The following is a 22834-nucleotide window of genomic DNA, read 5'->3' as shown; positions in this document are numbered from 1 at the left end:
GGTTTTTTATGTTGGGTTGGTGGGGTATGCCCTTCTGAACAGATCTGTTTTTAGTGCTTTCCGGAAATTCAAGTGGTCGAGTGTAGTTTTTACTGCTTTTGGTAGTGCGTTCCACAGTTGTGCGCTCAGGTAGGAAAAGCTGGATGCATAAGTGGATTTGTATTTGAGTCCTTTGCTGCTTGGGTAGTGGAGGTTTAGGTATGATTGTATACTATCAATTGCACCCAAGTGCCATAAATTGGGTGCCAACATTTATACCACATTTTGGCAGGCGTAAATGCCAGCACCCAAAGTAAGGTGCAAAACCCATGCTAAGTTAGTATTCTATAAAAGCTGTTCCGCACAAAGCACCCTTTATGGAATACTAGCTTAGTGCGGATCAACCTACTACTACTACTATAAATCACTTCTATAGCGCTACCAGTCGTACGCAGCGCTTTACAATTGAACATGAAGAAAGACAGTGCACCTAACTTTGGGAACCATTCGCTGGAATCCACCATAAGGGCCTTATTCTATAAAGGTTATGCTCCTAAGTTTATGCTCATAAATTTAAGAGCGTAATTTATGCTCCTAAATGTATGTTAAAATCTACGAGCGTAATAGACTATAAATTAGGAGCATAAATTTAGGAGCATAGATTATGCTCACAATTTAGACATGTACATTTAGGAGCGTAAATTTAGGAACATAACCTTTATAGAATAAGGCCTTAAATGAGTTATACACTAACCAGCCGATATGCAGTCAGCAGCGATCGGCATTTTTATGTCTGCCGCCAGCGGTGTTCCCAGATATCCAATGCCAGGCTATGTCTGGGCACCAGCACTGAATATCCGATTGTATGTTGCTTGCTAAAACGTATGCCGTTAAGTGCAATATTCAGCCCTTAAGCACGTAAGATGAACTGCATAAGATAAGACTGCTTTTTATGCTTCCCAATTTATGTGGTTATCTTACACAGTTACAGGGTAAATATCAACATTTAATGGCATAAGTGTTGACTCTACCCCTGGAATGCCCACCAGTAAGTTGGTTTCAGCTTAGGCGCTAAGGGGTCCTTTTACTAGGGTTCACTAAAAAATGGGTTGTGCTAGTGTAGGCTTGTATGTTGGGCACATGCAGATACATTTTTCAGCGCGCCTGTACAAAAGGCTTTTTTTTTTAAATTTTTGCCGAAAACGGACGTGTGGCAAAATAAAAATTGGCGCACATCCATTTTGGGTCTGACACCTTACCGCCAGCCATTGACTTAGCGGTAAGATTTCACATGGTAACTATGCGGTAATCATCCACGTGCATAGAATAATGATTATCGGGAAATGTAAGACAAGGTATTTTCTAGATGATGAAACAGCATTACGAGGGGGTAATTCAATAAAATTATTCATATATGATGGGGCTTGACCAAACAGAATTTGGTGAATGAAAACGCATAATTTGAAAGATATCTCTTATTGTTAACCAATATAGCTCATTTAAAAGAGCAGTGGCTTTGGCGAAGCGAGGAGATCTACATATAAGACGAGCAGCAGTATTTTGAGCTGTTTGTAATTTTTTTGAGAAGACCACCTTTAAGTCCAGCATAGATGGAATTGCAATAGTCAAATTTGGTGAGGACAAGGGATTGAACCAAAGTACGAAAAACAGATTTAGAGAAAAATGGCCTCAATCTCTTTAGCTTCCAAAGTGAGTGTAAAACACTCGAGGTCAACTTAGAGACTTGGATTTCAAGGGTGAGGAAATGATCTATTGTGACTCCCAAGATTTTCATTGATGACTCAAGGGAATAGGTTTTGTTCTTAATAGTAAAGTTATTAAGATTCATAGGATGGTGAGGGGTAGTCATAATTAGAAACTTAGCTTTATCTGTATCATGTTTTAGTTTGAAATTAGAAGCCCATGATGCCATAAGTTTTATCCCTAGACTAATCATGTGAGTTATGTCAAGTAATTCCTTTGATAATGGGATATAAATGGTGACATCATCAGCATATACAGTATGTATGTCGAAAGACCATGTTTTTCTAAAAGATGACCAAGAGGTATCATCATAATGTTAAACAAGATGGGGGAAAGAGGGGAACCCTAAGGGACCTCACAGCCAGGAGACCAAGTGGAAGAAAGTACACCTGATTGTTTGACTTGATATGACATAGAAGTCAGAAAACCATTTCAGGACAACTCCACAGATTCCATAATAGTCAAGAATATTTAAAATAATATTATGACCAACAGTATCAAAGGCACTGGATAGATCAAACTGAAGTATCAATACTTTGTTGTCAAAACTTAATTCTCTCCTAAAGTTAGCTAAGAGGGTGGTAATTAGATTGTAAGCTCTCTTGAGCAGGGACTGTCCATCCCCATGTTTTAACTTGTACAGCGCTGCGTAACCCTAGTAGCGCTATAGAAATGCTAAGTAGTAGTAGTAGAAGTAGTGGTAAGCACAGTTTCTGTACTATGAGAGGGCCTAAAATCAGATTGTGAACTATGCAAAATGGCATGAAGCTGGAGATACTCCATAAGTTGGCGCACAACAAGTCCTTCCATTACTTTAACAAGAAGAGGAATTGAGGCTACTAGTCTACAGTTGGAAACTAAACTTAGGCTAGTTTGGGTATTTTTAGGTATAGGAGTCAAAATAATATTGTCATTGTCAGAAGGAAAGAAACCTTGAGACAACATCAAAGTAAGATTTGAGTGCAAATGATGTAAGAATAAATCAGAAGCTAACTTGAGGAGATAAGTAGGGCACGTATCAAGCAGACAATGTGAATTTGCATATTTGCGTAATGTGTGATTGACCTAATCAGTAGTGATTGGATGAAAAACAGACCAGAACCTATCTGCTTGAGAATGAGGCAGTAAAGGATCATGTAAATAGAGGAAATAGTCTATAGATGAAAGGGTATTGTTAAGTTGTAGTCTGATTTTAGCTATTTTCTGTTTAAAATGTCTACAATGACAACTAGATTTTTTTCTTGAGTGCTGACTCCTGAGGTGGACCCTAGCATCGGGTAACTATGATTCAGATTATTCTTCCCATTGTGCATCACTTTTCATTTGTCCTCATTAAATTTCATCTGCCATTTGGATGCCCAGTCTTCCAGGTTCCTAAGGTCTTCCTCCATTTTTTCACAGTCCGCATATGTTTTGGCAACTTTGAATAGTTTTGTGTAATCTGCAAATTTAATCGCCTCACTCGTTCCGATTTCCAGATTATAAATATGTTAAATAGCACCTGTCCCAGCACAGATCCCTGTGGCATAACATTATTCACCCTCTTCCATTGAGAAAAATGGCCATTTAACCCTACCCTCTGTTTTCTGTCCAGTAACCAGTTTCTAATCTAGAGAAGGACATTGCCTCCTATCTCATAACTTTTTGATTTTTCCAGGAGTCTCTCATGAGGAAGTTTGTCAAAAGCTTTCTAAAAATGTAGATACACTACATCAACCGGCTCACTTTTATCCACATGTTTATTCACGCCTTCAAAGAAATGAAGCAAATTAATGAGGCAAGATTTTCCTTGGCTGAACCCATGCTGACTCTATCCCATTAAACCATGTTTGTCTATGTGTTCCGGAAACTATTAAAGACTAACCTGATCAAAGAGACTTATCATTTGGACCCTTCTTAAATGAACTGCCATCACAACTTTACCAGAACAAGTCAACATTGAACTTTTTTTACTTGTTTACTTTAATCTCATTGACATTATTGAATGTTATACATTATCCTTGTTCTCAAATACCTGAAATGAATTGTATATCTATTCATTTCTAATTTATACTATATTTTCTGTACCTTAAATGCAATAATATTCATTTCTCATTCCAACAATGGTGATTGCCATTACGGCATAATGTAAGCCACATTGAGCCTGCAAAGAGGTGGGAAAATGTGGGATACAAATGCAGCAAATAAATAAATAAATAAATAAAATAAGTAGCCAAGTGGTCGGCAGTAGGTATGGGATCAATTGAATTGGTTATTAGTTGAGTGTCCAATAAACTATTAACTAATGAGTAACGTTTCCTTGGGTTGACTACTGTATCACCAATGAATTTGGAATGGTAGGAGGTTTTTGCTTTGGCGATCATACCTTTGTAGATTTTCAAAACAATTTTCCAAGCAATCCATTATTCAGTGGATTTGTCCTTAGCCCAAATTCTCTCCTGTCTCCTGCATTTACGTTTTATTTGTAAAAGATCATCATTGATCCAAGGAGATAATCTGTTCAGACAATATTTGACAGTCACAGGTACAATAACATCAAGGACTGCTTTACAAGTATCATTCCATTGCTGAATGAAATTCAGGGAAGGGTTTGAGGTAAGTAATGCACTGAATGACTCATTGGACCAGAATTTTAAAAGGTCAATTTTACCTCTAGTTTTAAAGGTATTTTGATTAATTTTGATCATGAAAAGGATTATTGTATATTGTTAATTTCTACTTGTTGCTCTGTTTTTACATTTTTCAATAAAACATATTGAATTTAAACATAAAAACAAACCTTAGAAAATACTTCTTCACTCATCTTGTAATTAAACTCTGGAATTCGTTGCCAGAGAATGTGGTAAAAGCAGTTAGCAGAGTTTGGTTAATTTCCTAAAAGAAAAGTCCAGAAGCCATTATTAAAATGGTCTTGGGAAAAACTTAGGGGGAAAACAAGATGGCTGCCGCACTAGCTGATCGTTGAAGCGCTCTGCGCGAGATTGAGCTGAAAGTTTCCTCTTTTCTTTTGGAAAATGCCTCATACTAAACGTAAAGTAATGTTGAGGGTAGTGCCTCTACCTACCTCAACCTCTTCCCCCGCTCAACCATCGCTGGAGCGCTTCTTCTCCAGTGTTTCCAAGTCTCAACGGGGAGAGGATTCCATTGCGGGGGGTTTCGGAGAAGCGAACTCCCCGCCGGGAGAGGAAGTCTCCCTGTCTCCACCACCTGCAGTGCAGATACCTCCATGTCCGGCGTCGAGAGCGGCCCTGGCGGGAAACCCCGACGACTCTGATGATGTGTTGGCTGGGGCGTCCGGTGAGGACCCAGGCAAGCAAATGTCGATACGTGGAGCTGAGGGAAGTCTGTCTTCCACAGCAGTGAACTCGGAGGTGACTCTACAAACGCTGAAGGTGATGTTGGACCAGATTACTACCACTTTACAGAAGACGTCAGGTGATGTGCTCAATTTAAATGTGAAGTTTGAAGATTTAAAAAAAACTGTAGACTCTGTTAAAGGCGAATTAACTATTCAAGTACAATCTTTGCAAAAAGAAGTGGAAACATTAAATGCCTTTAAAAATCTGGCTAGCAAAGACTCTATGGATATTAGACGAAAAATAGAGCAAATAGAGAACTTCAACAGGCGCCTTAATCTCCGCTTTTTGAATTTTCCAATTATCGCTGGGGTAACTCTAATAGATACCTTTCATAGATATTTGTCAGAAATTTTGAATATTCCTGCTGAGGCAACCCCACTGGTAAATAAGATATACTTTATTCCTAAACCTAGAGGAGGAGTATAAGGACCCGAAAAGGATATTGCTGATTTACAAAACATCTCTGATATATTAGAACAATCTTCAGATGTTATAATGAATAGAGCTACTGTGATTGTTTCTATGGTGTTTGAGCAAGACTATAATACTATTCTAAGATTTTACTTTCGAAACCCTAAAGCTCAATTTTGTGGCTCTAAAGTATGGATATACCCTGACGTCACTAAATCAACTCAACAAAAAAGGAAGATGTTTCTTGCTTTAAAACAAAAGACTATAGATTTAGGTGCTTCCTTTTTTCTCGCTTATCCCTGTAAGTGTGTAGTTAATTTAGGTCAAACTAAATATACCTTCTTTTCACCGGAACAACTTAAAACGTTTGTAGAATCGAAACAGCTGAAATAATGTATATCTTGGAATGAGTGCAGCCTTTGCCTTTAATTTAATTGTTTGCTAGTATACACTTCTCTGATTCTTTTTCCCCCTCTATTTACAATTTGAGGTCTAAGAAAGGTTTTACAATATAACATTGATATAATTATACTCTAAATTTAGAGAGTTATTTCTTTTGCCTTTTAGTATAGTTACTTCAAAATTTATGATATGTATGTTTGGAGTTATGTATATTATTTTCACCTGTATTTCTGAACAAGGGGATCCTTGATTATTGTAAATTATAAATAAAGAATAAAAAATAAAAATAAAAAAAAAATGGTCTTGGGAAAATCCACTGCTTATTTCTAGAATAAGCGGGAAAAAAAATCTGTTTTACTCTTTTGGGATCTTGCCAGGTACTTGTGACCTGGATTGGCCACTGTTGGAAACAGGATACTGGGCTTGATGGACCTTCAGTCTGTCCCAGTATGGCAATGCTTATATTTTAATGTACTGCGTTTAATCAAAAGTAGAATGTGGCCACAAAGATGAATACAGTTACAGGTGTGGGTTTGGTTAGTAGGATGAATGTTCATGTCATGGACAGCACCTGCACTTCTGGATTTGTGAGGAGGAGGAGTCTAATAGTGCAATAGCTTGAGAACCAATGAATCTGGATTTGATTCCCCCTGTAGCTCTTTGTGACTCTGGACAAGGCACTTAACCCTGCATTTCCCATGGTGCAAAATAAGTATCTGTATATAAATATGTAAACCACTTTGACTGTAACCAGAGAAATGTGGTATGTCAAATCCCATTCCTTTCCCTATACCTTTGAAGAGCAGGGTTTAATGGAGAAGAAAAGGAACAAGGGCATTGAATATCAGCCAGTGCCCAGTTCCCTTCCAAGTGATCAAACTTATCCAAACATGGCCCAGCACTGAATATTCAGCCCACAGTTTTCAGCAGATCTTTCTATTCTCTTACGATAATTAGATCAATTGAACTTGTCCTGGATATTAAGTCTTGTATCTGCAATGTCTTCCCTGATGACTCCGTACAATTGTTTCAGTTGACGAACATGCTGAGAATACAAATAAATAAATAAAATGTATATGTTACATTAATTCTGTGTCTATGGAATAAAAAGGCAAACATGCACATACCTGGTGACTGCCCTGGTACAGACAGTGACAAAGAAGCAGCCAGCAACTATCATCCAGCCCCAGCCACCATCTGGAGGAGCTGCATGCAGACTCCTCTGTGGCTGGGCCATAACTGTGGTGACTAAAGCTGGCACCAGTGCAAGCCCACAACACACTTCAGAAGGTGGTCCCACTTCCTGGTTCTGAAGGGAATTTCAGGTGTCCTGCAAGATCCTTATGGAACATTATCTCATGTAGCAGTTCTCTTTTGCCATCTGGAACAATTAATAATTAAAAAAAAACAGTCACTCACCACATCATGCTTGGTTTCCATACCAAAAAAAATGTAAACAAATTATCTAAAGCAATATTAAATATCACTTATCATAGTTAATCTATGATGTACAACTTCTATGCAGCAGTCTGGCAGGATCTGTGGCACAGCTCTGAATATTTTTCATGCACATCCCTATAAATTATTCTGCATGGAAGTTGGTTTTGTCTACAGTTGAGTTCTTATGGATTTTGTTGCTTTTGTCTAAACTTTCAAAACAATAATCCATATTTGTGTTAGCTTGTCCAAACATCTTTTTCTTATTTTTGCAGAGTTGATGGAAAGTGATGCTTTAGTACAATCTCTAAAGGCACTTAAAGAGTCCCTACTTCTTATGATTGCTACATCCCCGTCATGTCTGCTGAAAAGAAGACTGGAGAAGGACTCAAGCATCAAAGACCTTCTTACATAGGATCATTCTAACAAGGGGAAAAGTATGTGGACTTAATCCATGTCTTTTTCTGCAGTAGCTTAAAGTGAGATACATTCAGGTACAGTATACATTTTCTGTCCCTGGAGGAGGAGGAAGGGCCAGCCCAGTCATTAGACTAGGAGGACGACCAGGGCAGCAGCTTCTTGTGAGGGGAGGGGGGGAAACGACAGCAAAAAACAGTTACGGTCAAAGCAAAACAGTAAGTTTCTGAAAGTATACAAATTCAAAGAACCATCAGCACCTACCTTTACTTGTAAAAATGTTGTACTACCCATCTTGTCCCAGTCTATATATCTCAACTGAACTTACACCCTCAGCTACATAGTAAGATGTTTCATTGTATTGTAGGAAAAGCATTAGCATCATAGCTATGTTATTTGGCTGATGCATAAAGTTACATGGGTGACAAGAACAAACAAGCATTTACATTTAGTCAGGTTCTGGGGCAGAATCTGTGCAGCATACAGACTCAGTTTACACATGGGCCTATTTCAGAAACTGGTACTTACGTGGAGGGGCATAGTTGAAAGGGGCGCCCAAGTTTTTCTGAGTATGTCCTCGCAGGACGCCCCGGCAAAGGGGCGGGGAAACCCATATTATCGAAACAAGATGGGCATCCATCTTTCGTTTCGATAATATGGTCGGGGACGCCCAAACCTTGACATTTAGGTCGTCCATAGACTTGGTCCTTTCTGATTTTCGGTGATAATGGAAACTAAGGACGCCCATCTCAGAAACGACCAAATGAAAGCCCTTTGGTCGTGGGAGGAGCCAGCATTTGTAGTGCCAGGACACCAACCGGGCACCCTAGGAGGGCACTGCAGTGGACTTCAGAAAAAGCTCCCAGGTACATAGCTCCCTTACCTTGTGTGCTGAGCCCCCCCAAACCCACCACTGTACACCAATACCATAGCTCTTACGGGTGAACGTGGGCACCTACATTTATTTATTTAGATTTTGCTCATACCTTTTTCAGTAGTAGCTTGAGGTGAGTTACATTCAGGTACTCTGGATATTTCTCTGTCCCAGGAGGGCTCACAATCTAAGTTTGTACCTGACGCAATGGAGGGTTAAGTGACTTGCCCAAGATCACAAGGAGCAGCAGTGGGATTTGAACTGGCCACCTCTAGATTACAAGACTGGTGCTCTAAGCACTAGGCCACTCCTCCACTCCCTAACCACTAGGCCACTCCTCCACTCCATGTGGGTACAGTGGGTTTGTGGTGGGTTTTGGAGGGCTCATATTTACCACCACAAGTGTAAAAGGTAGGGGGGCCTGGGTCTGCCTACCTGAAATGCACTGCACCCACTAAAACTGCTCCAGGGACCTGCTTGCTGCTGCGATGGACCTGAGTATGACATTTGAGGCTGGCATAGAGGCTGGCACAAAATATTTTTAAACTATTTTTTGAGGGTGGGAGGGGGTTAGTGACCACTGGGGGAGTAAGGGGAGGTCATCCCCTATTCTCTACGGTGGTCATCTGGTCAGGCTTATACTTAACTTGCAAGCCACTAGACTACTAGAAGGCAGACATGTTTATAAGGCATACAAGTTGATGATGTCATCCAACAGTGCTGGAATGGAACTGCTCTCCTAGAGCTCAGAGCACAGTATAAAGATCTGAGCATTTTCATGGCTTGGTCGTAACAAAAAAAGGACCAAGTAAAGTCGTCCAAGTGCTCATCAGGGACGCCCCTTTTTTTCGATTATGGGTTGAGGACGCCCATGTGTTAGGCATGCCCTTCACTACGTCTCCGACACGCCCACAGGAACTTTGGTCGTCCCCGCGACGGAAAGCAGTTGGTGACGCCCAGTGCTTTTTTTGTAGAAAAAAAGGTGCCGGTACTCATTGTGGGCGGGGTCACCACACATGGTACCGCCCCTATTATAGCCACACCCACATTAGCCACACCCCTTATACCAGCCATGGCGCATATAAACAGACATCATTGAAAATATTATACTAGTATAGGAGAAAAAATAATGTGATTTTTTTTTTCATTATAAATAATTTCTGTAAGCTGTTACAGCTCCAGTATACCCAGTGCAAAATAAGACAAATTCCAAATACTAAAATGAAAATTAAATGATTTTTTTCTACCTTTGTTGTCTGGTGACTTTGTTTTTCTATCCATATTGGTCCCAGTCTCTGATTCTGCTGCTCTCTATCTGTTCTCTTAACTCCGTTTCCAGGGCTTCCTTTCCATTATTTCTTTACTTTCCTCCTTTCTTCTTCTTTTGTTGCCCTGCATCCATAAGTAAAAGCTGGGTCCTCCTCCATGGAATTGACTGGAGGAGGTATAACATGGATCCAGCTTTTGCCTATTTTCTCCATCCATGTGCAGTTTTTCTCCTCTCTTCCCTTTCCCTCATCTCCATCCATGCGCATCTTTTTTCTTTCCTCCCCTCCATTCATGTCCAGCACTTCTCCTCTCTCTTTCCCTCCATCCATGTCCAGCATTTCTCATCTCTCTTCCCTCCTCTGTATCCATATAAAGCAATAATTCTCTCTCCCCTCTCCTCCATCCAAGTCAGCATTTCTCCTCTCTCCTATCCAACTCCTCCATCCATCCATGTCCAGCAATTCTCCTCTATCTCCTGCTCTCCTCTCCATCCATTTCTAGCATTTCTCCTCTCTCCCCTCTCATCCATGTCCAGCAATTCTCTCTTCCCTGTCCTCCCCTCCCTGTCCAGCGATTCTCCTCTCTCCCCTCCATGTCCAGCAATTCTCTCTTCCCTGTCCTCCCCTCCCCGTCCAGCGATTCTCCTCTCTCCCCTCCATGTCAAGAAATTCTCTCTTCCCTGTCCTCCCCTCCCCATCCAGCGATTCTCCTCTCTCCCCTCCATGTCCAGAAATTCTATCTTCCCTGCCCTCCCCTCCATGTCCAGCAATTATCTCATCCCTGCCCTCCCATCAATGTCCAGCAATTCTCTCTCCCCTGCCCTTCCCTCCCATCCCATGTCCAGCAATTCTCTCCCCTGCCCTTCCCTCCCATCCCATGTCCAGCAATTCTCTCTCCCCTGCCCTTCCCTCCCATCCCATGTCCAGCAATTCTCTCTCCCTTGCCCTTCCCTTCCATCCCATCCTATGTCCAGCAATTCTCTCTCCCTTGCCCTTCCCTCCCATCCCATGTCCAGCAATTCTCTCCCCTGCCCTTCCCTCCCATCCCATGTCCAGCAATTCTCTCTCCCCTGCCCTTCCCTCCCATGTCCAGCAATTCTCTCTCCCTTGCCCTTCCCTCCCATGTCCAGCAATTCTCTCTCCCTGCCCTTCCCATGTCCAGCAATTCTCTCTCCCCTGCCCTTCCCTCCCATCCCATGTCCAGCAATTCTCTCTCCCCTGCCCTTCCCTCCCATCCCATGTCCAGCAATTCTCTCTCCCCTGCCCTTCCCATGTCCAGCAATTCTCTCTCCCTTGCCCTTCCCTCCCATCCCATGTCCAGCAATTCTCTCTCTCCTGCCCTTCCCTCCCATCCCATTGATTTCCAGCAATTCTCTCTCCCCTGCCCTTCCCTCCCATCCCATTGATTTCCAGCAATTCTCTCTCTCCTGCCCTTCCCTCCCATCCCATTGATTTCCAGCAATTCTCTCTCCCCTGCCCTCCCCTCCCATTACTTCCAGCGATTCTCCGCCTCTTTCCTGCCCTCCCATCGACGTGCAGCGATTTTTCCGTCCCTCCCCTGCCCTCACCTCTCCCATATCCAGCGATTCTTCGTCCCTCAGCGTCCTCCTTCACTGCCTGCCAGCCAGTCGGACTCAGAAGCGAACGGTGCAGGCAGCGATTGGCTGGCAGCGTCGTAGCTTCCCTCTGCATGTCCCGCCTACAACTTCCTGTTTACGCATAGGCGGGACTTGCAGAGGGAAGCTACGACGCTGCCAGCCAATCGCTGCCTGCACCGTTCGCTTCTGAGTCCGACTGGCTGGCAGGCAGTGAAGGAGGACGCTGAGGGACGAAGAATCGCTGGATATGAGAGAGGTGAGGGCAGGGGAGGGACGGAAAAATCGCTGCACGTCGATGGGAGGGCAGGAGAGAGGCAGAGAATCGCTGGAAGTAATGGGAGGGGAGGGGAGGGGAGGGGAGGGGAGGAGGAGAAAAAGGTGCCGGTACGCCGTACCGTTGCGTACCGGCACAAAAAAAGCACTGGTGACGCCCAAAATCGGCTTTCGATTATGCCAATTTGGGCGACCCTAGGAGAAGGACACCCATCTTCCTATTTGGGCCTCCTTCTCTTTCGAAATTAAGCCTGATAGCAACATAGTAAATATTGGCAAATAAAGACCTGAACCATGCAAGCCATGAACAGGTACACCTACTGACAATTTGAAGCCCTCTATGTATTTTAGGAGGACAAAGATGTCAGATCCTGGTTCTGTTTTCAGTGAAGTAGAAAGAAACTTCTTTTGCCATCTTATTGACAAATGTTAAATAGAAAATTTCCTCATACTAAGACTCTTTCCTCTATGGTGGAGGAAAAGGATCAAATGGAATTCCCACAGATCTGTCTGCGTAATTGCCTGGAACGGGCAGCTGAATACCCAAGGGATCTGGAAGACCTACTAGATGAGATGGGAGCCATTATCACCGAAAATCAGAAACGACCAAGTCTAGGGAAGACCAGCTCTAAGGACAACCTAAATGTCAAGATTTGGGCATCCCCGACCGTATTATCGAAATGAAAGATGGACATCCATCTTGTTTCGAAAAAACGGGTTTCCTCGCCCCTCCACCGGGATGTTTAGTGAGGACGTCCTCAGCAAAACTTGGGCATCCCCTTCAATTATGCCCCTCTTAGTCAACTTACTCAAAGGGCAATAATGTTGAAGAAGGGGAAGGGAGGGAAGGGAAATGGGACTTGATATACTGCCTTTCTGAGGTTTTTTGCAACTATATTCAAAGTGGTTTACATATATTCAGGTACTTATTTTGTACCAGGGGCAATGGAGGGTTAAGTGACTTACCCAGCGTCACAAGGAGCTGCAGTGGGTATTGAACTCAGTTCTGCTGCATTAATCACTAGGCTACTCCTCCACTCCCAGGTCCATCATAAAACTTCAATAGTACACTGAAAAGTTTTAAAAATCAATAAACGAAGAAACTTTGATGGGAGAGTCTGTCACATGTCCATTTGGCAGATCAGAAGAAAGATAAAGAGATTGCTGAGCATGGTAAGGGCCATTCATGCTCAGATCTTTATACTGTGCTCTGAGCTCTAGGAGAGCAGTTCCATTCCAGCACTGTTGGATGACATCATCAACTTGTATGCCTTATAAACATGTCTGCCTTCTAGTAGTCTAGTGGCTTGCAAGTTAAGTATAAAATGACCACAAATAGGATCCATGAGGCTTTGGTATACCACAGGCAATGGAGATCAGAGACTCAGATAAAACAAGCTTCATTAACTCTGGATGGAATGTAGCAAACTCACTTATTTGTAGAAGTCTATTCTCTTCTTTTTAATTTGTTAACTAGGAAAAACTTGACAAATACCTTCAGCCCGATATTCAAAGCAAGTTCTGTGTTCACCAACAGGTGACAAACACATAACTTGCTTATACATAGATTTTTAAAATTATTTGTATAAAATCAGGCCATTTAAATCACTAAGCGGTCAGGTCTTATACAGAGTATGCAGACAGAAAAAAAATCGATTTTAATGAAAGGAGAGATTTGGGGAAAGGCTTGAAGGCAACACCATTCCCAGGCTACTGATTTCCCTTTAAATTGTTCCAATTAGCCAATCTAGAAACCCTCTTGCTTCTTCTTTCTTTCTATATCTTACTAGTATTGAAACTGACTTTTCAAAAGAGAAAAACATCCAAAAAGTGGCATAAATCTTATTTGGATGTTTTTCTCACAAAAACATCCAAATCGGTATTTTTGACACCACTTTTCAGACGTTTTTCTATGAAGTCCGTCAGAAGTGCGTTCAAATCACAAGAGGGCATGTCAGGGGCATGTTATGGGTGGGATCTAGGCGTTCCTAATGCTTAGACGTTTTTCTGCCATAATGGAGCAAAACAAAAAACATTCAGGACTATAAGTTGTACATTTTGGTCTAGACCTGTTTTATTAAGCCGCAAAAAAGTGCCCTAAACGACCAGATGACCACAAAACGTTAGTGGCAAGTGGTGATTTTTAGTTGCAAAGGAATAAGTGATCCATTAAGTTAGAGGAGGATGTAGGAGAAAGATTGAGAGAGTGATAAAAAGTGTATATGAGGAACAGAAAGTTAGTATCTGCAGGGAGGAGGGAGGAGGAACAAATCAACGTCAATCTGTGGGGAAGTAGAAAAATTGGACTTAGACGTCATATCGAAAGGGAGTGAAGCCCAGCAGATTGTAAATGCCAGAATTAAATTCATAAGTACATAAGTAATGCCATACTGGGAAAAGACCAAGGGTCCATCGAGCCCAGCATCCTGTCCCCAACAGCGGCCAATCCAGGACAAGGGCACCTGGCAAGCTACCCAAACGTACAAAACATTTTATACATGTTATTCGCAAAAATTGTGTAATTTTAAATATCTTATCAAAACAATGCAAAAAAACTTCACCAATCAGGTGTACAGTATTTCAATCAATCATGTCAGTTCAAAGATATGTGGCGGGGCATAATTGAACACGAACGCCTATCTCTATGGGCGTCTATGTCCGAAAACGGGTACGTGAAGAGGCGGGACAGACCGTATTTTCAAAAAAATGGACGTTTTTCAGCTGGGCGTTTGTTTTTTTTTTAGCAATAATGGAAACTAAAACTGCCCAGCTCAAAAACGTCCTAATCTGAGCCATTTGGTCGTGGGAGGGGCCACGATTCGTAGTACACTCGCTCCCCTGACATGCCAGGACACCAACTGGGCACCCTAGAGGTCAGTGCGGTGGACTTCAGACAACGCTCCCACATGCATAGCTCCCTTACCACGGGTGCTGAGCACCCAACCCCCCCTCCCCCAAAACCCACTACCCACAAATGTACAACACTACCATAGCTCTTAGGGGTGAAGGGGGCACCTACATGTGGGTACAGTGGGTTTTGAAGGCCTCCCATTTACCAACACAAGTGTTACAGGTAGGGGGGATGGGCTTGGGTCCACCTGGCTGAAGTGCACTGCGGTAACCACTAAAAGTGCTCCAGGGACCTGCATACACGCAGGCCTCTAGGACTTGTTGCTGCTATATAACATTGGCACACCAGTTGACACCTGAAGACTAATCTCTCCGAAAACGTCCTTTATTGGAATAAGCACGCTTACTCACAGTTAACTGCAGATCAGAGGTTGTGCCCCACTGGCAACGAGTCTCCCTGGTACTGAGATTAGCAGTAGATCAGAGCTGGCAGAATGGTGTACAATGCCCTCTTTCAGCCAAATTCAAGGTAAGAACTAAGTTCTGTAACGTGGCTAACACGTGAAAGGGATCTAAAACTGGCTTACAAAAATGGCCACTACCTCATGGACTACCGGAAACAAAACAGGGCACACTCTGACCCAGTAAGCAAGGGGAAAAGCACCATGGGAGTAGAGCCTACCAACTACCAACATCGTGAGCATTTGCCACAAGCTAGTGGAATCACGAAGCCCAATACCCTACACCCACCACAATGCATTGCTGATGTGACTCTGTAGTGCGCATAACAGAAAAGGTGTCACACTCACCCGAGAGCCACATCAGAACCAGGGAAAGGCTGTCACAGGATAGAACACATTCTGCTGTCATGGAGGTGGGTACAGCATTTGAGGCTGGCACAGAGGCTGGAAAAAAGTTTTTAAAGTGGGTTTTTTTTTGGTGGGAGGGGGTTAGTGACCACTGGAGGAGTCCAGGGAGGTCATCCCCAATTCCCTCCAGTGGTCATCTGGTCAGTTGGGGCACTTTTTTGGGACCTGTTCGTGAAAAAAAGGGTAAAAAAAAAAGTGACCCAAAATCGCAGTAAAAACGGCTTTTTTTCGATTATCAGCTAAATACGCCCATCTCTCCTCGGCCGATAACCATGCCCCAGTTCTGCCTTCACCACGCCTCCGACACGCCCCCGTCAACTTTACCCATTTCCACGACGGATTGCAGTTGGAAACGCTCAAAATTGGCGTTCGATTATACCGATTTGGGCACCCACGGGAGAAAGACGCCCATATCCCGATTTGGGTCGCAATATAGACGTTTTTCTCTTTTGATTATAAGCAGGATAGTCCATCAATATTTCTCTCTATCAATATGTACAATATTTAATAAGCTATCGGGAGGAAAAAGCCTCAGAGTTCCAGAGATGTGTATTGAATGTCCATCTCTAAATGCTTCTAGATCATGTTGTTCAAGCACTTCTGCTCTTCAATCAATGCCGTAGCTACATAGCTACGACTGTTTTTTGTGTGGTCCTACATGCCCAGTTAGCTATCCCCCGAACTCTATATAGAGTTATGAGTGATTCCGCACATAAATCTAGGTGCATTCTATCACTACGCACATAGATTAGTTGTTTAAACAAGCTGTTAAGCATTGTTAACAGCTCTTAACAAGCAGTAAAGAAGCACTAATTGGCAAAAATTAGAATTTACGCGTGTACATTGCTAAGCGTATTCTGTAATATACCGTGCCTAAATTCTAATGCGCATAGGCAAAAAGAGGCATGTTAGGGGCGTGGAAATGGGAGTTTCAAGGACGTCCCAAAATCTATGCATGTTGTTATAAAATATGGGCCAGTACACGTAAATCTTTGCGCAGAGATTTACACCAGTTTTTCGTTGGCATAAATGGACACATGTAGATTTAGTCGCATGAACTATGCCTAACCGTATTCTAAATACCACGCGTAGATTTACATGCGGTATTTAGAATATACTTAAGCGTAATTGCCTATTGCGCATTAATTTTAGGTGCCATATATAGAATGGGCTTATGCGGGCACCAGCACTTACTAATCACCAGTGCCCATATAACTCCTGGCTGTGCCTTGACTCTGCCCCAGACTGCCTTAGTAATAACCAGATAATGCTGCCGAGGTCAGAGAGAATATTCAGCGGCATTGTCTAGTTAAGTGGTACTAAATATCTGATCCTGGTGGTAAACACCGAGACACCCATAGGAATATAATAGGTATCTCGGAGTTTACCGCCAGCTGATTCTACCACAAGCTAACAATGCTACCGTAGCTTAGTAAAATACCCACTTAACCAACTATGCATTAGCCAGCTCCAGAAACCTGAAAATTCAATGCTGGTGCCTGGACATGGTCCGACATTGAATTTCCAGGCATAATACCAGCAGTGGTCAGCAAAAGCTGATTGCTGCCAGCTGAATATCAAGCCTGAAATTATTATTAAAGTTGTTTTAGCTGTTTCAAATCTTTATTTCATGTCTGAGAAGTATGAACCTAAAATTCCTGAAATCTCCTGCATAGTGTGTGCCATCACTTGAGACCCACTTAGATTTGTGGGGAAAAGTCCACAAGTATTGTAACTTGGGAACTTTCTGCAAGTGTGCACTTTTGTGCCTGCTTGTTGGGAGTAAATATACATAGGGTTAAAATGATTAACTGCATTAACTCCCAGGCCCTCCAGCCACTGTCCCATCTCCCAGTTAATAGCTCAGTTCTTTTTTCCTTGCACAGGGCAGCTAAACACAATCTGATGTCACTTGTAAACATTACAAATTGTTGTCATTTCTGATCTTTCAAAATGCTGCTCTGTAGCGACAAATGCTTTTTCCATGAAGACTTTGGCAGACGGCGGTATTTCCATACAGCCACAGAAGGAAAGTCCTTAGCAAGTCAAACTTAAAACAGCAGTGGCAAGTATGAAGCATGCCTTATGTGAAAAGTGTTCAGAAACAGCATATTTCCAAACTCATTTTAAGGAATTCATGGACACCCATGTCAGCACGCCTCTCCTGCTCTTATTTTCAGAACAGTGTCGCCAGCAGCCTTCTACAATAAAAGCCAGAATGCTAAGTACATACGTACATAAGTACATAAGCATCGCCATGGTGGTACAAACCAAATCTCCATCAAGCCCAGCACCCTGTCACCAACAGAGGCCAAAGGAACGAGCAATTTGTCCCGCCCATCCTAGAAATACTGTATATTCCCTCTTCCATTCAAAAAAATTCTATGGCTTTTTCCTCCAGGAAGCCGTCCAACCCTTTTTTGAAGTCCGCTAAGTTAACCGCCTTAACCACCTTTTCTGGCAGCGAATTCCAGAGTTTAACTACGTGTTGAGTGAAGAAAAATTTCCTTTGATTCGTTTTTATGTTTCAATTTGTTTATTAAGTTTTAAACATTTTAACAAGAATACACTTGTTATTGAAATACAGCCATAGTACAGTTTATAAAGAAATAATGACATTCCTTGAAGAAAACATCTTAAAGAAGTAAAACCTACTTCAAAAATAATCTAAATTCTTAACTAACATGATAATTATTGCTTCCTTAGACCTCATTACTGGAGGAGACGAAAAGAGTTAGGGGAACGTATAACAATAGTTATAGTTCACAAAAATAATAAGGTGGCGTAATATTTCCTTGTAATATTACAACTGTTTAGAATCAAGAAAAGATTTAAGGGCATCAGGTGAAAAAAATTTATATTTAACCTGACCCAGTCTCACAAGGCACTTGCACGGATAGGCCAGGAAAAATCCTTCGATTCGTTTTAAATTTACCACACTGCAGCTTCATTGCATGCCCCCTTGTCCTAGTATTTTTGGAAAGCGCAAACAGACGCTCCACATCGACCCATTCCATTCCACTCATTATCTTATAGACCTCTATCATATCTCCCTTCAGCCGCCTTTTCTCCAAGCTGAAGAGCCCCAGCCTCTTCAGCCTATCCTGATAGGGAAGCTGTTCCATCCCCTGTATCATCTTTGTCGCCCTTCTCTGCACCTTTTCCAATTCCACTATGTCTTTTTTGAGCTGCAGCGACCAGAATTGAACAGAATACTCGAGGTACGGTCACACCATGGAGCGATACAACGGCAGATTAATATCCTTATTTTTGTTTTCCATCCCTTTTCTAATGATACCCAACATTCTATTTGCTTTCCTAGCCGCAGCAGCACATTGAGCAGAAGTTTTCAACGTATCATCAACGACACCTAGATCCCTTTCTCGGTCTGTGACTCCCAACGCTGAATCTTGCATGACGTAGTTATAGTTTGGGTTCCTCTTTCCCACATGCATCATTTTGCACTTTGCTACCTCCATTTTCTCTCAACTATCTGATGGCAAATTGCTGAAAGGACTATAGTTATGAAAAAACAGCTCAGGGAAGGCAGTGGTATCAGGCAGGGTTGCCATCCAGCTGTCATTGATTGATCTGGACAATTTGTATAAATTTCATTTGATTAACTGCTGTCAAGTAAAGCTGACTACTGGCCAACATATAGATTGACTTTCTCCAGAACGTCCTATCTTCTGTTTGTGTGTAGAGATTTTTTTTTAATGGAGCATTCATTGTTGTCCTGATTGTCAATCCAGCTTATTGCTGATCTTCCATGCCTTATTTTCCTTCAACCTTTTCTAGCATAATTGCTTCTTCTGGGTACTCTGGCTGTCACATATGATGGTTAAAATATGATAGTTTAAATCTAGTCATGTGAGCTTCTAGTGAGAATTTGTTCAAGGATCCATTTATTTGATTTTTTTTGGCTGTCTATGGTATTTGTAATTTTTAAATTCCAATGTATAGACTGCTCAGTACCCAAGAAACAGGATCTAGGAGGTCTTCAGAACAAATTAATACATGGTACAAACTACTGTATATACAAATCTACATACCTACCTGATCTAACAAAAATCACATCCATGGAGTGGCCTAGTGGTTAGAGCACCAGTCTTGCAATCCAGAGGTAGCCAGTTCAAATCCCACTGCTGCTCCTTGTGATCTTGGGCAAGTCACTTAACCCTCCATTGCTTCAGGTACAAACTTAGATTGTGAGCCCTCCTGGGACAGAGAAATATCCAGTGTACCTGAATGTAACTCACCTTGAGCTACTACTGAAAAAGGTGTGAGCAAAATCCAAATAAATAAATCCATCTGCTCTAGAAACATAGAAAAATATAGGCAGATAAAGATCATATGGACTATCCAGTCTGCCCATCCATGCCATCTACTCTCTTAGAGATCCTATGTACTTCTCCCAAGCTCTCTTGAATTCATATACTCTTTTTGTCTCCACCAGTTTTATAGTTCCATGAATTCACCACCCTTTCAGTGAAGAAATATCCCTCAGGTTACTTCTGAGTCTATCCTCTTTTACCTTCATCCTATGCCCCCCCTCGTTCCAGAGTTTCCTTTCAGTTGAAAGAGACTTGCCTCCCATGCTTTTATGCCGTGTGGGTATTTAAATGTTTCTATCATATCTTTCCCTCCCACCTTTTTTCCAAACTATACATATTGAGATTTTTAAGTCTGTACTGATATGCTTTATGATGAAGACCACTAAATCCAAATTAGCCTCTTCCATCACAGCCTCAATATCTAAAATCTTATTTCCCATACTTCGGACATTAGTATATACTGCTTTCCAGACTTGCCCCTTTTTCCCATTTGTGTAGAGATATTTAATGCTTCACTTACCTGAGGACTTATAGTTATCTGGGAGCTGTAATCACCCTGCCTCAACAATTCTAGTCTAAAGCCCTCCTCAGTAGGTTAGCCAGTCTGCTGCTGAAAAGACACTTCTTCCCTTTGATAGATGGACACCATCTCTGATCAGCAGCCACTGGAAAAGCATCCCATCGTCCAGGAAGCCGGAACACTCTTGACGGCACCATCTGTGCAGCCACACATTCACCTCCAGGATGCAAGCTTCTCTACACCAGCCCCCAAGAACAGGGAGCCTGTAGTCAGTAGAAACTTAGAGCCAGATGCACAAAACCTAACGAGCCCACAACTTGCGTTTTAAACTGGTTCCAGGCAGTTTAAAACGCAAGTAGTTTACCAGGGCATGCACCAAGGGCATTTTTCCTGTCACGGTAGCAGGCAACGAAAACGGAATGCAAATTGTCTAAAGGCTATTATAATGAGCTGCACTACCGTTGCAGCTCATTATAATGAGATGCACTACCGTTTTTCAGATTCCTTTACCGTGGGAACCCTAACGGGAGGTCTGCACCTCTCGTTAGGGCTCCTGTGAGGGAATCGGAAAGAAAAAGGCACCAAAAAAGGTAAAAAATAAAAAAAAAAGCAGCGAGCGCACGTGAGGGGCATCCTTTATGGACGTACTCTCCCTGCACTTGGTCTTTTATTTGTTTTTTCGCCATTTTGCTCACAGCGGATCTCCATCCCTACCGCCTACCCTCACTTTTGCATCCCTTCTTTGCTGCTGTTGCGGCGGGCAGATCTCCCCCCCCCCCCCCCCCCCCCGCGCTCCTCCGGACTCTCTGATCCCCTCTCCTGCTCTCATGACAGCAACATGGCTGACCCGACAGAAAAGGAAAAAAAAAGACTACCCCAAATTATTTACGCTAGAACTAAAAAAGTTCTTTTATGCTCCTCTTCCAGGTCTCTTCAGCCAATCAGAGTGCGTTTAGCTGGCACCTGCAAGCTAGACGTGCTTTGACTGGCTGAAGAGACCTGGAAGAGGAGCATAATCAAAAGGGACGTCCCGATTCTCCGACTCAGGTAACGAAGGAATAGAGAATGCAAATGAGCTACAACGAGTAGCTCATTTGCATTCCCTTTCCTTAGTGAATTCCCGTTCCCTATCGATTCGCTATGAAATCGGTAGGGAATGGGAATTACCGACAACTTTGATGCATCTAGCCCTCAAAATTGACAATGTAATTGCTGGCAATCAAACAGCTCCAGCCTCAGTTTACTTCTCCACCCCCTCCCTCCTTATACTGTCCAAGCAGGAAGCTCACCCTGAAGGAGATAGGGCTGCAGGTGCCATCGTTTAACAAGACTGCCATGTGCAGTAGTGCTGCTTTGGGAGACTGAGTGAGCAGGGAGAAGAAGGGTGGTGGGTGGACTGAAGGTGCCTAGGCCCCAGGAGAAGGAGGAATGTGGAAAAAGGGTTGAAGCACTTCCTTGGGGTGAGGCCAAAGCCTGAGCAAATGTTAGCAGTGTGTAGCAACAACAGCATCAGCACTGCCTTGTCTTAACAGGGTGTCTCCCACTGTCTGCAGTGATAGGAGGTAAAAGGTCAGTGCTAAACATTTAGAAGAATTCGCTTTCCTGCTGTTTTTTGTTTAAAATGTCAAGAGAGATAATTTCTAGGCATGCACACAGATTTGCCATGTAGAAATCATTTGCATTAGCTTAAAAAGAAAGCCCACTGCTTTATAGATCAGGTAAGAATTGTAGTATAAAAGTTTAGATATTTTTATTTCCGACATCAGATTTCATGTTGACATGAAGTTGAAGAGATTACTTTACATTACAGTTTCAGGAGGGTGGGGCATTATCTCTTTTTATCTGTGTCACCGGCAATGAACTGCTGAGCAGGCTAATTGTCAGTTTGGTTAGGAAAATGATTAAAAGACAGTACATGTGATGTATATGCAACTGTGTCACAAAACTATCCACAGAGTGAGGAGGTCAGAGGGAGGAGCGTGTAGTGTCTCAGACGCTACCCATGGAAAGATACTTTGGGGGGAGGGGGGGAGGAAGAGAGATGTTGTCTTAAAACTCATGAACTCACTTTGGCTCTTGTTACTTTTTCTTTTCCTTCTTCCTGAATATCTGCCTAGGAATGCGCTGAGGCTAAAAAGAGGAGTGCCAGGTACCCAAGAGAGGATCAGTTACTACTACTACTACTATTCAGCATTTCTATAGCGCTACAAGGCGTACGCAGCGCTGCACAAACATAGAAGAAAGACAGTCCCTGCTCAAAGAGCTTACAATCTAATAGACAAAAAATAAAGTAAGCAAATCAAATCAATTAATGTGTACAGGAAGGAGGAGAGGAGGGTAGATGGAGGCGAGTGCTTACAAGTGGTTACGAGTCAAAAGCAATGTTAAAGAGGTGGGCTTTCAGTCTAGATTTAAAGGTGGCCAAGGATGGGGCAAGACGTAGGGGCTCAGGAAGTTTATTCCAGGCGTAGGGTGCAGC

At 42.5% G+C, this 22834-nt stretch overlaps 1 protein-coding gene across 5 annotated transcripts in view; it reads right to left on the bottom strand.

Annotated features, from left to right (window-relative positions):
- Nucleotides 1-22834, bottom strand: part of SLC16A12 (solute carrier family 16 member 12) — a 119661-nt gene that overhangs the window by 41059 nt on the left and 55768 nt on the right. For 3 of the 5 annotated variants that reach the window (XM_030203059.1, XM_030203057.1, XM_030203058.1), the window contains one exon: nt 7043-7296. In XM_030203059.1, coding sequence (XP_030058919.1) covers nt 7043-7152 — 110 coding nt within the window. In that variant the 5' untranslated portion in view covers nt 7153-7296. Of the gene's footprint in view, nt 1-6863; nt 6961-7042; nt 7297-20355; nt 20394-22834 lie in introns of those variants that run through there. The other 2 variants (XM_030203060.1, XM_030203061.1) reach the window with 2 other exon arrangements.

This window comes from Microcaecilia unicolor, chromosome 5, assembly GCF_901765095.1.
Source record: "Microcaecilia unicolor chromosome 5, aMicUni1.1, whole genome shotgun sequence".
Classification (NCBI taxonomy): domain Eukaryota; kingdom Metazoa; phylum Chordata; class Amphibia; order Gymnophiona; family Siphonopidae; genus Microcaecilia; species Microcaecilia unicolor.
This window is presented reverse-complemented; position numbering and strand designations above follow the sequence as displayed.